Source organism: Eptesicus fuscus, chromosome 6, assembly GCF_027574615.1.
Source record: "Eptesicus fuscus isolate TK198812 chromosome 6, DD_ASM_mEF_20220401, whole genome shotgun sequence".
Classification (NCBI taxonomy): domain Eukaryota; kingdom Metazoa; phylum Chordata; class Mammalia; order Chiroptera; family Vespertilionidae; genus Eptesicus; species Eptesicus fuscus.
The window spans coordinates 21,796,065-21,809,874 of NC_072478.1; the positions used below are offsets into that span (position 1 = coordinate 21,796,065).

Genomic DNA, 13,810 nt, shown 5'->3' on the forward strand with positions numbered 1-13,810 from the left:
CTTTGTCTTTTGCTCTTGGCATTTTAATTATGATGTGTCTTGGTGTGGTCCTCTTTGGATTCCTTTTGTTTGGGGTTCTGTGCGCTTCCTGGACTTGTAAGTCTATTTCTTTCATCAGGTGGGGGAAGTTTTCGTTCATTATTTCTTCAAATAGGTTTTCAGCATCTTGCTCTCTCTCTTCTTCTGGTACCCCCATAATTCTGATGTTGGTACGTTTGAAGTTGTCCCAGAGGCTTCTTACACTATCTTCAACTTTCTGAATTCTCTTCTCTTCATGCTTCTCTGGAGGAGTGTCCTTGGCCTCTTTGTATTCCAAATCTTTGAGTTGATTCTTGCGATCCTCTAGTCTGCTTTTGGGTCTCTGTATAATATTTTTTATCTCAGTCAGTGTATGTTTAATTTCTAGTTGGTCCTCATGGAATTTATCGGCCTTTTCCATGAAATTCTTGAAAAACCTTATAACTGTGGTTTTGAACTCTATGTCCAGTCGCTTGTTCTCCTCCATTTCTTTGGTTTGTGATCTGTTTCCTTGCCTTCTCATATTCTCTACTTCCCTAAGTTGGTAGGGTAGTTTTGTGTACTAGGTGTCCTATTGGTTCAACGGGTCAGCCTCCCAGTTACTTGAGGTGGACACTCTTGGTGTACCCTTGTGTACTGTGTGTCCCCTAGCAGGAGCTACAGCAAGGGCTAGTTTTCTCCTCCTTTGCTTGGGCGGTTTTGGAGCAGTCTGACTGGAGCTGCAGTTGGTTAAGCTGCTCCAGAACAGGCCATTTATATGCAAAAGCCGCTGTGTGGAGCTGGGGCAGGTTTGTAGAATGTGCGGGGCGGGGCCTCAGGGCGGGGCCTCAGGGCGGGGCGGGGTCTCAGGGCGTCACTAGGCTGGGGCGTGGCCAACGGCAATGGCTACTGTCAGCCGTTTCTGCCTTTCCACGTTTCCAAGTCCCTGCGCCCCGCACTCCAGCGCAGTAAACAATGATTGCTGGGCGCACCACTGCAAAAAAGTCACTCTCACTTTCCGACCCGATGGCCGAGAGTCCAGCTTCTCCCCGTAGGTGCCTGGGTCCCCCAAGTGTCCCCAGAAACTGGATTTCAGAGTGATCGGGAGCTTGTCTCCCTGCGGGTTGAAGAAAAGCCGCGCGCCCAGCCGCCCGCCGCCGGCCCGATTCACGTGCCTCCGTACCTCAGCTTTTCAGCGATTGTGCTTCTTTCTCTTCTTAGTTGTAAATCTTCCACTCAGCCAGCTTTCCCGTGGTTCTGGGTGTAGACGTTTTTGTCTTTTAGTTGTATTTTTGAAATTGTTGTGTGAGGCAGCAGATTAGTTGTTTAACTATGCCGCCATCTTGGTTCCTCCCTCCCACTCTCAAGCCTCTAATTTCTAATCAATGTGAACGGAAGGAGCCACATGCTAACCTGACAAGCTCAGGGGAGGCCTGCGTGGCAGTCTTGCAAACTCAGAGACCTGAAATAACCACAAAGGATGGTTTGAAAATTAAATATTTAACTACAAACAGGTTATAGTGGGTAGTCATGTCCTAGTCCGATATCTTCCCTGACAAAGGTCAACTTAGATCTTCCTTACTGAGCCCATTTGCCTTTTTGCCTCTAAGATAACATATCTGTGAGATGTCTGGGTAACTTGTAACTTCCTTCTTTTGCTGGAGCCCCTGAGGCACAACCAAATGTGGTGGGCGCCAGGACAGATACTTCAAATTCCTTCATTATCATGTTAATTGTTCCTGTACCCACCTAAGTATGTGTCCATCATTTTGCTTTTTATCCAATCCCAGGGGTTTCCCACCGTTTGACTTTAACCCACCTCCTTAATCCGTCACCAATGAATTTCATGTAGCCGACCTATGTCCCTCCTTTGATGGCAATGTATAAATACAGATGTAACCCACCATTTCCTCGGAGCATTATCTCAATTCATTGAGGTTCTGCTTCCCGGCATATGTCGACATTTTGGCTCAAATAAACTCACTAAAATTCTTTACAGGTTTCAATGGTTTTTTCGTTAACATTACGATAAGCTTCCCATGCATTTAATTTAATTTTAGAGCCAGCTTTTTCTAATTGAGCTTGCAGAAAAATCAATTTGGAGGTGTCAAAAGTTCCCCACTTTGGCCATTTCAAGCTGATGTAGACGAAAGGGGTCACATGCTGACCTGACAAGCTCAGAGGAGGCCTGCATGGTGATCTTGCAAACTCAGAGACCTAAAGTAACCACAAAGGATGGTCTGAAATTTAACTTTAACTAAAAGCAGTTATGGTGGGTAGTTACATCCTAGGCCGGTATCTTCACTGACAAGGTCAACCTTTACCTTAACTGAGTCTATCTGTCTTTTTGCATCTATGATAACATACCCTGGAAATGTCTGGGTAACTTGTAACTTCCCTTTTTCTGGAGCCCCTGGGGCACAACCAAAGGTGGTGGGCGCCAGGACAGATACCACAAATTCCTTCATTATCATGTGAATTGTTCCTGCACCCACCTAATGTGTCCATCATTTCACTTTTTATCCAATCCCAGGGATTTTTCCCAGCTTTGCTTTACCCCACCTCCTTAATCTATCACCAATGAATTTCATTTAACCCACCTATGTCCCTCCTTTGATTGCAATGTATAAATACAGATGTAACCTGCCATTCTCCGGAGCATTATCTCAATTCGTCGAGGTTCTGCTTCCCGGCATATGTCGACAGTTTGCTCAAATAAACTCACAAAAATTCTTTACAGGTTTCAATGGTTTTTTTTTTTTTTTTAAATATATTTTATTGATTTTTTACAGAGAGGAAGAGAGAGGGATAGAGAGTTAGAAACATCCATGAGAGAGAAATATCAATCAGCTGCCTCTTGCACACCCCCTACTGGGGATGTGCCCGCAACCAAGGTACATGCCCTTGACCGGAATCGAACCTGGGACCTTTCAGTCCGAAGGCCGACGCTCTATCCACTGAGCCAAACCGGTTTCGGCAATGGTTTTTTTTTTTACGTTAACACTGATATCATTTTTAGTTAAATTTTCCCATTTTTTGTAGATACTTGCAAGTTGAAATTCCATATGAATTGTACATGTAACCTTCTGCAGTGTTAACAGGGGGCTGGGATTCTTGGGGTTTAGCAACCTCAGAGGTGCAATTTCCCATCTTTTAAAATTTATTATTATTATTGAATATCTGCAGAGTCTGAGCAAATTTTCTAGGGGTGTTATGTAGTGGGTTGCAAAGTGTATTGATTATGGATTGAGCTCCATGAAGCTCTCTCCCTCATGTTGCAATTTAACCCTCTTCCATGCTTCAGTTTCTCTCCGGGATGTCTAAAACAGCCAGAAGGGCTCGGGGCACTGGCTTACAGGCCTTATGGGCGCTCCCCCGGACGAGCCAGTCAGTTAATTACAGTTGAGTTGTAATTTCCCTATGGGGCAGCCTGCACGTCATGAGATATAACCTCTGACACACACAGACACACACACACACACACACACACACACACACACACACAATACATATAAGGGCCAGGAGGCCACAGCTGTATGCACAGCTGCCCAGCCTGGGGACACGGAACCACCCTGCCCAGACCATGGGAGGTCCTCGCCTTAGTGCCTTTCGCATCCTACATGGTGAGAATTTGGGTGCCCCTACGGGAGGAGCAAGGGAACCCCTGCAGCACCCTTATTGTTCCTATGCTTCCTTGTCTGCCCACCCCACAATGAGGAGAAATAGGAGGCACTGCTGGCAGCTCTGGGGCCTGACATGGAGAAAGCCACATGGTTAGGTGGGAGCCAGGGAGCCACGGCACATGGGAGAGCAGCTGGCAGTGCCCGGGTACCCCCATGCCTGGGCAGGAATCCCCCGGGTGCTCTAAGGGTCTGTTCCCCACCCCCAGAGGGATCTCCAAGCTCCTTCCACTTGGGAAGCTGCTCCCTAAGAGGGGAAACTGGAGCCGGTGGAAGAGAGGGGGCGAGTGAGTGCTGTGACCCCCTCAGGAAGTCACTCTTAACAGAAGGCAGAGAGGGGGCTAGGGAGCTAAGGGGGGGCCCTTCCACAATGGGGTGACCCACACACATCTCCCATTGTGTGGCAGGGGAAGCCCAGAGACCCCCCTCTTATGCTCCCCCAGACCCAGCTGGGACTCAGCTGTGCATTGAAGGGCTTTGCTGCTGTGGGTTGAACCTGAGCTCTGCTGTGACTTCCCCCTGGCCTCCCTTCCCGCCCCACCCAGGGTGGCTCTAAGGGTTATCAGGTTATCAGGGCAGCTCGTTGCCTGGGCAACCAGGCAACAAAGAGAGTTAAGAAATGACATTTGGGGTGCCACTCAGAACTTCCCCGGGCCTCAGGGAGGGGGCTCCCTGTGCGGGCCCAGGGTGCCAGGCGTGAGCTGTATTTTTTATGAAGGTGAGGTGTAATTTACACAGCATGTAATTGGCCTGTTGCATGATTACAATTAGATGATTTTTAGTAAATTTGCCCAGTCCCTGTGGAGCTCACCTGAAGGGGGCGATGTGTCAGGGGGCCAAGTCACAGAGCCCCTGATCCTCACTTTCCAGGTCTGTGAAATGGGGCAGAGCAAGACTGGTCTCCACTTTACAGGCTGTGTTAAGGGTTGAGTGAGTCCTGGTTCACAGTAAGAATTAAGTAAACATTGTTGTTGTTGTTGTTAATGTTACTATTATCATTATTTCACTGGTGGCTCTGGGGGATGGGCTGGGAGGGGGGTCCTTAGCAGGAGGAGCCAGGAGAGAATGACTGCCCCACCCCTGCCACAGGGGCCCCAGGCAGGAATCTGACTGCCCAGGGCTCAGCCAGGGGAATGCAACCCAGATGGGACTGGGAGCAGGGGACCAGCCACCCTCTCCAGACTCCTGTTTGGGGGACTTCCTGGGCCACAGGTGGGGGTCTGGCCCAGCAGCCTCTGTGGTGGGGCAGGAAAGCCCAGCTCAGCACAAAGAACCCCCTCCCTGCAGGGTCTGGGGAACTTGACCCCTCACTTCCATCTTCCCCAGCCCCCTCTTCACCAGATTCTCCATAAGCCTTTCCTGGGCTCTGAGCCTCAGTGTGTCCATCTGCAGAGTGGACATAAACAGAGCCTCTGTCTTCTAGGGTAATTGTGAACATAAACGTTGCTACTAAGGCTTTTGGAGCTGGGGACGATTTGGCCCAGGGCCCACCCTGCCAGGGAAGGTCATTTTGTGGTCTGTCCTACAAAGAGGAAGTGGATTTCCACCAAAGGGAGAACTAACCAAACCCTGTGGCCAGAGAGGAGGAAGACAGGAAGTCCAGCCTCAGTTTACCGCATCTGCAGGGCCACGGAGAGGGTGTGGGGGTCTTTGCCCTCTGCTGGCCTGAGGGTTATCAAGATTGGACATTGGGACTGAGTGCTCAGGGGACCCTCTAGTCTGCACCCTCCACAGCTCCTCAAGTTGTGCTCACAATGACAGACCCCAAAATTCCCCTGGGAGCCCCTCCATGGGGGACTGGGAGCCATGAGTTATCCCTTCATTTAGCCCAGGAAGTGACTCACTCCCGCCCTAAACCCTATCCCTCCACCCGCTGCCCTGGATTATCTGGGTCTGGGCTGCCTCCTCAGCATCTCTAGATCAGCAGAGACTGGATGGATCCCTCAAGCCCTCCCCACACCCCACCTGAAGCCCAGGCATCCTCCCTCCCTTTCTCCCACCCTCCCTCCCTTCTCCTCCTGTTTCTCTATCTGGCTCTCAATCTCTCTATCTCTCCAGGTCTCTCCATCTAATCTCTATCTCTTCCTTTCTAGGAGTTCCCTATTTCTCTGTCCATCTCTCCAGATCACTATCTTCTTACCTCTGCCTCTCTGTTTCTCTAGCCATTTCTGTCTTTTCTCTCTCTCTCTCTCTCTCTCTCTCTCTCTCTCTCTCTCTCTCTCTCTCTCTCTCTCTCTCCTATTTATTTTCTCTCCACCTCTGCCTCCTTATCTGTCTCTCTGATGAATGGGTCTTTATTTCTTGACCCCCTGTTGACTTAAGGAGAAGCCCCAGGGCACACCCTGAAATGGGGTGCCCCTGAGGAGCAGGATTGTGGGGCCCGTGCATCACCACCCCTAACACGAGCCCCCAGTATCTTCCTGTGTGCAGGGAGCCAGGGAGTGAAATGTCACCACGGGGTCCCAAGCTGGTCGTTGTGGCTGACAGATGTGGGTGCAGTGTGCTTGCACCTGAGTCCCTGAAGAAGGGTGTGGGCCGGAGCACCTTAGATTGGAGTGATCTGAGAGGACACCTGGTCCAACCCCTTCATTGTTACATAAAGAAATGACGGCAGTAAGCACTCTGACACACCAGGCAGTACTGTGTGCTTAACTCTCACACTCTAGGAAAAGGGCCCCCTCTTTATCCCCATTCTACAGAAGGGGAAACTGAGGCACTGAGGCACCTGACCAAGGTCTGGGAGTAGAACCAAGGCCACTTGGCTCCAGTATGTTTCCTGAACTGCTGCCCACGGTCATCAGAAGCCAAGAACCCTGCCAGGCTCGGGCCCCTCCCCATCCTTCAGTTCCTGAAAGCCCCCCTCAGGCAATGGGTGCAGACCCTCTAGCCATGGGCATTGGAGGCCAGGGAGGTGCCACCTGCCCACTCTCTCCTTGAGTAATGGACAGAGCCCAGCCTGGGTGGGGTGAGCAGCCCCTTCCCTCAGATGTGTCACCCTCAGGCCTCCCTTCCCTGTTCTGTGCCCCCCTGACCCCCATCTCTCTGTTCCAGCGCTGTGCGTCTTGCTGATTTTGTTGGAAGATGGACCCCAGAGCACCAGGGGTGAGTCTGCTGGGAGTAACTCAGTCCACAGCCAGAGTCCCATCCCCCACCTGCACCTCTCAGCCCAGGCAGGAGAAAGACCTGTTGTAGGGGAAGCTCAGGGTTGCCCCTCCCAACACCCCGCTCCAGCCTTTGGCTCAGCCCTCATCCTCTGACTATGAACTCTGTCCCACAGCCTCTTCCTGTGTGCTTTTGTGCCCACCAAACTCCTCATGTGGCTTTGCCATTTCCTGTCGCTGTGATCCTGGATTCAAGTCTCCATCTGGGGAGACCGTCATCAATCCCTGGGAGACTTGTGAAGGTACAGAGGCTTGGGGTGGTGGAGGGCTACATGGAGACAGAATGGTGGTTGGTGGCCTCAACCTCTATCCTCAGACCATCATCAAGAACAGAGAAAAGAGAAAGAAAAAGATATGAAGGTGAAAAATGAGAAGTGAATAAACATGGCTTTGGAGAGAGAGAGGGGGGAGCTGGGTCTCTAGGAGTCTGGAATCTGTGCCTCAGTTTACCTTTCTAGGACTGAGGAGGGGGATGCAGAGCTTCCACCCACCCACCACTTCAGCACTTGCTCCTGGATCCAAATCCAGGTGACAGACAGAAAGCTGAGCAGAGCAGAGCAGACTTAGTGGGTTTCAGGAATGGCTTGCTCCAGCCACAGCAATGTTGCCTGAGTCTAATTATTTCCCAAAAGACACTGATTGAGCATCAGGCTCCATGCTGGGTATGGGACCAGGCTCTCTGACCTGAGGGCACTCATGGCTTTGGGAGGTGACCCTTTATCCTGTTTTGTTGTAGACATTGACGAATGTGAACAACCCGGAGCAGTGAGTGCCTGTGGAAGAAGCGCAGACTGCCATAACATGGAAGGGAGCTACTACTGCACATGCAGCCCAGGATATAGTCCTGGTTCTGGGGCAACAAAGTTCAGTAATGCAAGTGAGAACACGTGTCAAGGTAAGAATGACCCCGTATCTTCCATCTCCCCATCCATGAGGTTTAGAATCACCAGAGTCATTCCTGCAGCATACAGGGTGCTGGGCCCTGGTTATAGGTGCAGCCCCAGGTCTGAGTGGGGACAAGTGTGCCTGTGCCTGTCCCACTAGCACAGAGAGACGGGGTGGCCTTTGAGCCAAGACTTAAGTCCTGGTTTTGCACTTTGACAGCTGTGTATGCAACACTGGCCAGGATACTTATTCAGAAATCACTGGTAATTTGTGAGATGTGATAATATTACTGTGATTTTGCGTGTGTGTGTGTGTGTGTGTGTGTGTGTGTGTGTGTGCGTTTAAAAGAGCGCCTAGCTTTTCCAGTTAAAAACAAAAGTAGCTATGCCTTTTTTTAACGGTATGACCTTGGACACGTAATTTACCGCTCCGTGCCTCATTTTACCCATCTGTAAAAGGGAATGACCATGGTGCTCACCTCACAAAAAATACTGGGAAAGTATATGAGATCATAGAGCACAACACGGTGGAGGCTGTTGGGTTTTTAGACTACACTCATTCTTTCTGTTTACTTTATTATTGAAAAAACAGGTCCTCTTTTTCCGCCATTGACCTCTACCAGTGCGCCCCTTTCCCCTCCCCCTCCCGCCCCAGGTCCTCACCACCTCATGGTCTGTGTTCACGGGTTATGCATAAGTTCATTGGTTGATCCCTTCCCACCCACCTCTCCCCAGCCTTCCTTCTGAGGTTCAACAGTCCGTTCCATGCTTCTGTGTTTCTGGGTCTATTTTTGTTCATCAGCTTTTTTACTTTTCTTTCCCTGACTGGCTTATTTAACTTAGCATACTACTCTCCAAGTCAATACAAGCTGTTGCAAATGGTAAAAGTTCTTTCATACAGCTATGTAGTATCCCATTGTGTAAATCAAGCATGTCAAACTGAAAGGCTAACAGGGGACAAATAAAGCATGTGGCCTGTGGGCTGTGAGTTTGACAAGCTTGGTGTAAACGTAAAAGTTTTTTTATCCACTCATCTGCTGATGGGCACTTAGACTGTTTTCAAATATTAATTATTGTAAACTAGAGGCCCAGTGCATGAAAGTCATGCATGGGTAGGGTCCCTAGAAGCTGCTGGCTGCCAGCCAGAGCCTTCCTTCACTCTGCGCTGCCCCCTGGTGGTCAGCACATGTCATAGCAAGTGGTCAAGCTCCCAGTGGGTCAAACTCCCGCCCTAGGGGACACTTTGCATATTAGCCTTTTATTATTGAGGACTGCACTGCTATGAACATAGAGGTGGATATATTCTTTCTGATGAGTGTTTCCATTTTCTTAGGATATTTTAACTAGAAGTGGGATCACTGGATCAAATGGAAGTTCCATTTTTAATTTTTTGAGGACACTCCATATTGTTTTCCATAATGGCTGCACCATTCTACATTTCCACCAGCAGTATACCAGGGTTTCCTTTTTTCCTCATCCTACCCAACACTTGGCATTTGTTAATTTGTTGATGATAGCCATTCTGCCAGATGTGAGGTGATATCTCATTGTTGTTTTGATTAGCATCTCTCAGATGATTAGTGACTTCAAGCATTTTTTCATACGTCTTTGGCTTTCTGTATGTCCACTTTGGAGACATGTCCATTTAGGTCCCTTGCCCAATTTAATTTAATTGGGTTGTTTATCTTCCTTTTGTTAAGTTGTATAGGTTCTCTATATATTTTGGACATTAACCCCTTATCAGATGTATCATTGGCAAATGTGTTCTCCCATGCAGTGGGCTCCCTTGTTATTTTGGTGATGGTTTCTTTTGCTCTGCAGAAGCTTTGTATTTTGATATAGTCCAATTTATTTATTTTTTCCTTAGTTTCCATTGTCCTAGGACAGTGGTCGGCAAACTGCAGCTCGTGAGCCACATGCGGCTCTTTGGCCCCTTGAGTGTGGCTCTTCCACAAAATACCACGTGCGAGTATGCACATACAGTGCGATTGAAACTTCGTGGCCCATGCGCAGAAGTCGGTTTTCAGCTCTCAAAAAAAATTTCAATTGTTGTACTGTTGATATTTGGCTCTGTTGACTAATGAGTTTGCCGACCACTGTCCTAGGAGATGTATTGGCAAACTTATTGCTACAAGAGATGTTTGGGATTTTGGTGCTTATAGTTTCTTCTAGGACTTTTATGGTTTCACATCTTGCACTTAAGTATTTTATGCATTTTGAGTTTATTGTTGTGTATGGTGTAAGTTGGTGGTCTAGTTTCATTTTTTTGCATGTACCTGTCCAATTTTCCCAACACCATTTATTAAAGAGACAGTCTTTGCTCCATTGTATGCTCTTGCCTCCTCTGTCAAATATTAATTGAGCATAATGGTTTGGGTTGATTTCTGGGGCCTCTGTTCTGTTCCATTGATCTATATGCCTGTTCTTGTGCCAGGACCAGGCTGTTTTGAGTACGGTGGCTTTGTAGTGTAACCTGATATCTGGTATTGTGATTCCTCCAATATTGTTTTGTGCCACACCAGCACAGCCAAGGGATCGGTGAGCCTGAGGGAGGGCCGGTGAAGGATGAAGAAAAGACAGACAAAGAGAATAAGCTGGGTCTAGGTGGATCTTCTGTGCCTGGCTGAGGCCACAGAACAGATCCAGACTGCGAGCTGATACTTTATTTTATAGTCAGAGGTAAACAAGGTAGTGGTCACCATAGTTACAATGCTCTTGTGAGTTTCACTTGTTTTGGCAGCACTTGCTGCACCTCCCACAGCCCATTAGCTACCCAGGAAAGATCTAGGGAGAAGTCACAAGATAAAGCTCAATTATGCTAAGAGGGCTGTGCCCTCTAAACTGGGACTTGTTTGCGGCTTTGCCAGCAGGTCAGTCCGAGGCTTAATCCTATAACCACTCCCTACATTGTTCTTCTTTCTCAAGATTGCTGCAGCTATTTGGGGTCTTTTTTGGTTTCATATAAATTTTTGGAGTGTTTGTCCTAGATCTGTGAAATCTGCTGTTGGTATTTTAATAGGCATTGCATGAATCTATAGATTGCTTTGGGTAGTATGGACATTTTAATGATGTTTATTCTACCAATCCATGAACATGGTATATTCCTCCACTTGTTTATATCTTTATCTCTTTTTCAACATCCTGTACTTTTCCGAGTAAAGGTCTTTTACCTCCTTGGTTAAGTTTATTTCTAAGTATCTTAATGCTTTTGTAGCAGTGGTAAATGAGTTGTTGTTTTTTTTTTGTTTTTTTTTTTGTTTTTTTTACTTTCTCTTTATGAGAGTTCATTATTGGTGTATAAAAATGCCATGGATTTTTGGGTGTTGATTTTGTATCCTGCTACTTTTCAGAATTCATTTACTAAATCTAAGAGTTTATTTGGTGGAGACTTTAGGGTTTTCTATGTACAGTATCATGCCATCTGTGAATAATCATTTTTACTACCTCCTTTCCAATTTGGATGCCTTTTATTTCTTGTCTGATCACTATGGCTAGGACTTCCAGGATTATGTTGATCAATAGTGGTGAAAACAGTCATCCCTGTTTTGCTCCTATTCTTAGGGGAAATGCGTTTAGTTTTGCCCATTGAATATGATGTTGGCTGTAAGTTTGTCATACATGGCTTTTGTTATCTTGAGGTATGATACCTCTGTTCCCACATTGCTGAAAGTTTTTGTCAAAAAGGGTGTTGTATTTTGCCAAATGCTTTTTCTGCATCAATTGATATGATCATGTGATTTTTGTCTTGCAATCTGTTTATGTGCTGTATCACATTTATATATTTGTGACTATTGTACAAGCATTGCATCACTGCAATAAATTCCACTGGGTCATGGTGTATGATCTTTTTAACATATTGCTGGATCTGATTTGCAAATATTTTGTTGAGGATTTTAGCCTCTATGTTCATCAGTGATATTGGCCTGTAATTCTCTTTCTTTGTAGTGTTTTTATCTGGTTTTGGAATTATGATAATGCTAGCCTCATGGAAAGAACTTGGAAGTATTCCTACCTTTTGGATTTTTTGGAATAATTTGAGGAGAATAAGAGTTATTTCTGTTTTGAATATTTGGTAAAACTCCCCTATGAAACTATCCAGGCCAGTGCTTTTGTCTGCTGGAAGTTTTTTGTTTTGTTTTTGTTTTATTTTGTTTTGTTTTTATTTCTGCTTCAATTTCATCTGTAGTTATCCATCTATTCAGGTTTTCTGATTCTTCCTGATTGAGTTTTGGAAAGTTGTATTTTTCTAGAAATGGAATATGTCCATTTCTTCTATGTTGTCCAATTTGTTGGAATAAAGTCATTCATAGTAGTTTTTTATGATCCTTTGTATTTCTGTAGGGTCAGTTGTTACTTCACCTCTTTCATTTCTGATTTTGGGTCATCTCTCTTTGTATCCTGGTGAGTCTGGCTAGAGGTTCATTAGTCTTGTTTATTCTTTTAAAGAACCAGCTCTTGGTTTTATTGATCTTTTGTATTGAGGATGTTTATTTCTTTATTAGTTTTTTTGGACTGTATGTCATTTATTTCCTACTTTCTACTTACTCTGGACTTTTCTTATTGTTCTTCTAATTCTTTAAGTTGTAGTGTTAGATAACTTATTATAAGCTTTTCTTCTTTTTTGAGATAGGCCTGCAGTGCTATGAATTTTCCTCTCGGGACTGCTTTCACTGTGCCCCATAGATTTTGGATTTTTGTGTGTTTATTTTCATTTGTTTAATTTGTTTCCAGGATGTTTTTTATTTCTTCTTTGGTAACCCATTCATTGTTTAATACCATGATATTTAGCCTGCATAAGTTTGATTGTTTTTGAGTGCTTTTCTGGTAGCTGATTTCTAATTTCATGTCATTGTGGTCTGAGAAGATGCTTAATATGATTTCAATCTTCTTGAATTGGTAGAGACTTAGCTTGTGTCCTAACATGTGGTCTGTCTTTGAAAATGTCCCTTGTGCACTTGGGAAGAATGTATATTCTGTAGCGTTGGGGTATAATGTTCTGAAGATGTCAATTAGTTCCATCTGATTGAGTGCGTAACTTAGAATTGCTGTTTCATTGTTGTTTTTTTTGTCTAGAAGATTTATCAAGTTTTGTCAGTGGAATATTAAAGTTTCCTATTATGATTGTATTGCTGTGATCTCTCCCTTGGTATCCTTCAGAAGTAGTTTTTATATATTTGAATGCTCCTGTATTGGATATATGTTTACCAGAGTTATATCCTCTTGTTGTATCAATCCTTTTAGTGTTATGAAGTGGCTTTCCTCATCTCTTGTTATGGCCTTCACTTTGAGGTCTCTTTTGTCAGATATGAGTATTGCTACCCCAGCTTTCTTTTCAGTTCGATTTGCGTGAAAAACACTTTTCCATCCCTTCACTTTCAGACTTCGTGAGTTCTTTGCTCTGAGGTGGGTCTCTTGTAAACAGCGTATATATGGCTCATGTTTTCTTATCCATTCAGCTACCCTTTGCCTTCTGATTAGAGCATTTAATCCATTTATGTTTAAGGTTATTATTGATAGGTACTTGTTTGTTGCCATTTTTATTTTTTATGCCTGTGTTCCTCCCTCCCTTTCGATTTCTTCTTTCTACAGCAGTCCCTTTAGCATTTCTTCCATTGCTGGTTTGGTGGCAATAAACTCCTTTAGCCTTTTTTTGCCTGTGAAATTCCTGACTTCACCTTCAATTTTGAATGATAGCCTTGCTGGATAGAGTATTCTTGGATTCAGTACCTTGATTTTTATCACTTTTATACTTCATGCCATTACTTTCTGGTCTGATGTGTTTCTTTTGAGTAATCCATTGATAGTCAAATGGGAGATCCCTTGTAGGTAACTTTCTGTCTCTCTCTTGCAGTCTTTAAGATTCTTTCTCTGTCTTTTACATTTGCCAATTTAATTATGATGTGTCTTGGTGTAGGTCCTTTTGGGTTCATCTTGATTGGTACTCTCTGTGCTTCATGGACTTGTGTGACATTTTTTCCCCCCAATTAAGAAATCATTTCTGTCATTATTTCTTCAAAAAGGTTTTCTATCCCATGCTCAGCTTCCTCTCCTTCTCTCACCCCTATTATGTGGATGTTGTTTTGTTTCA

The 13,810-nt window shown here is 45.4% G+C and overlaps 1 protein-coding gene across 1 annotated transcript in view; it reads left to right on the plus strand.

Moving 5' to 3' along the window:
* LOC103304566 (adhesion G protein-coupled receptor E2-like) overlaps positions 1-13,810 on the plus strand; it is an 89,440-nt gene that overhangs the window by 22,079 nt on the left and 53,551 nt on the right. The window contains exons 2-4 of the mRNA XM_054718331.1: positions 6,729-6,779; positions 6,955-7,080; positions 7,575-7,733. Coding sequence (XP_054574306.1) covers positions 6,729-6,779; positions 6,955-7,080; positions 7,575-7,733 — 336 coding nt within the window. The remainder of the gene's footprint in view (positions 1-6,728; positions 6,780-6,954; positions 7,081-7,574; positions 7,734-13,810) is intronic.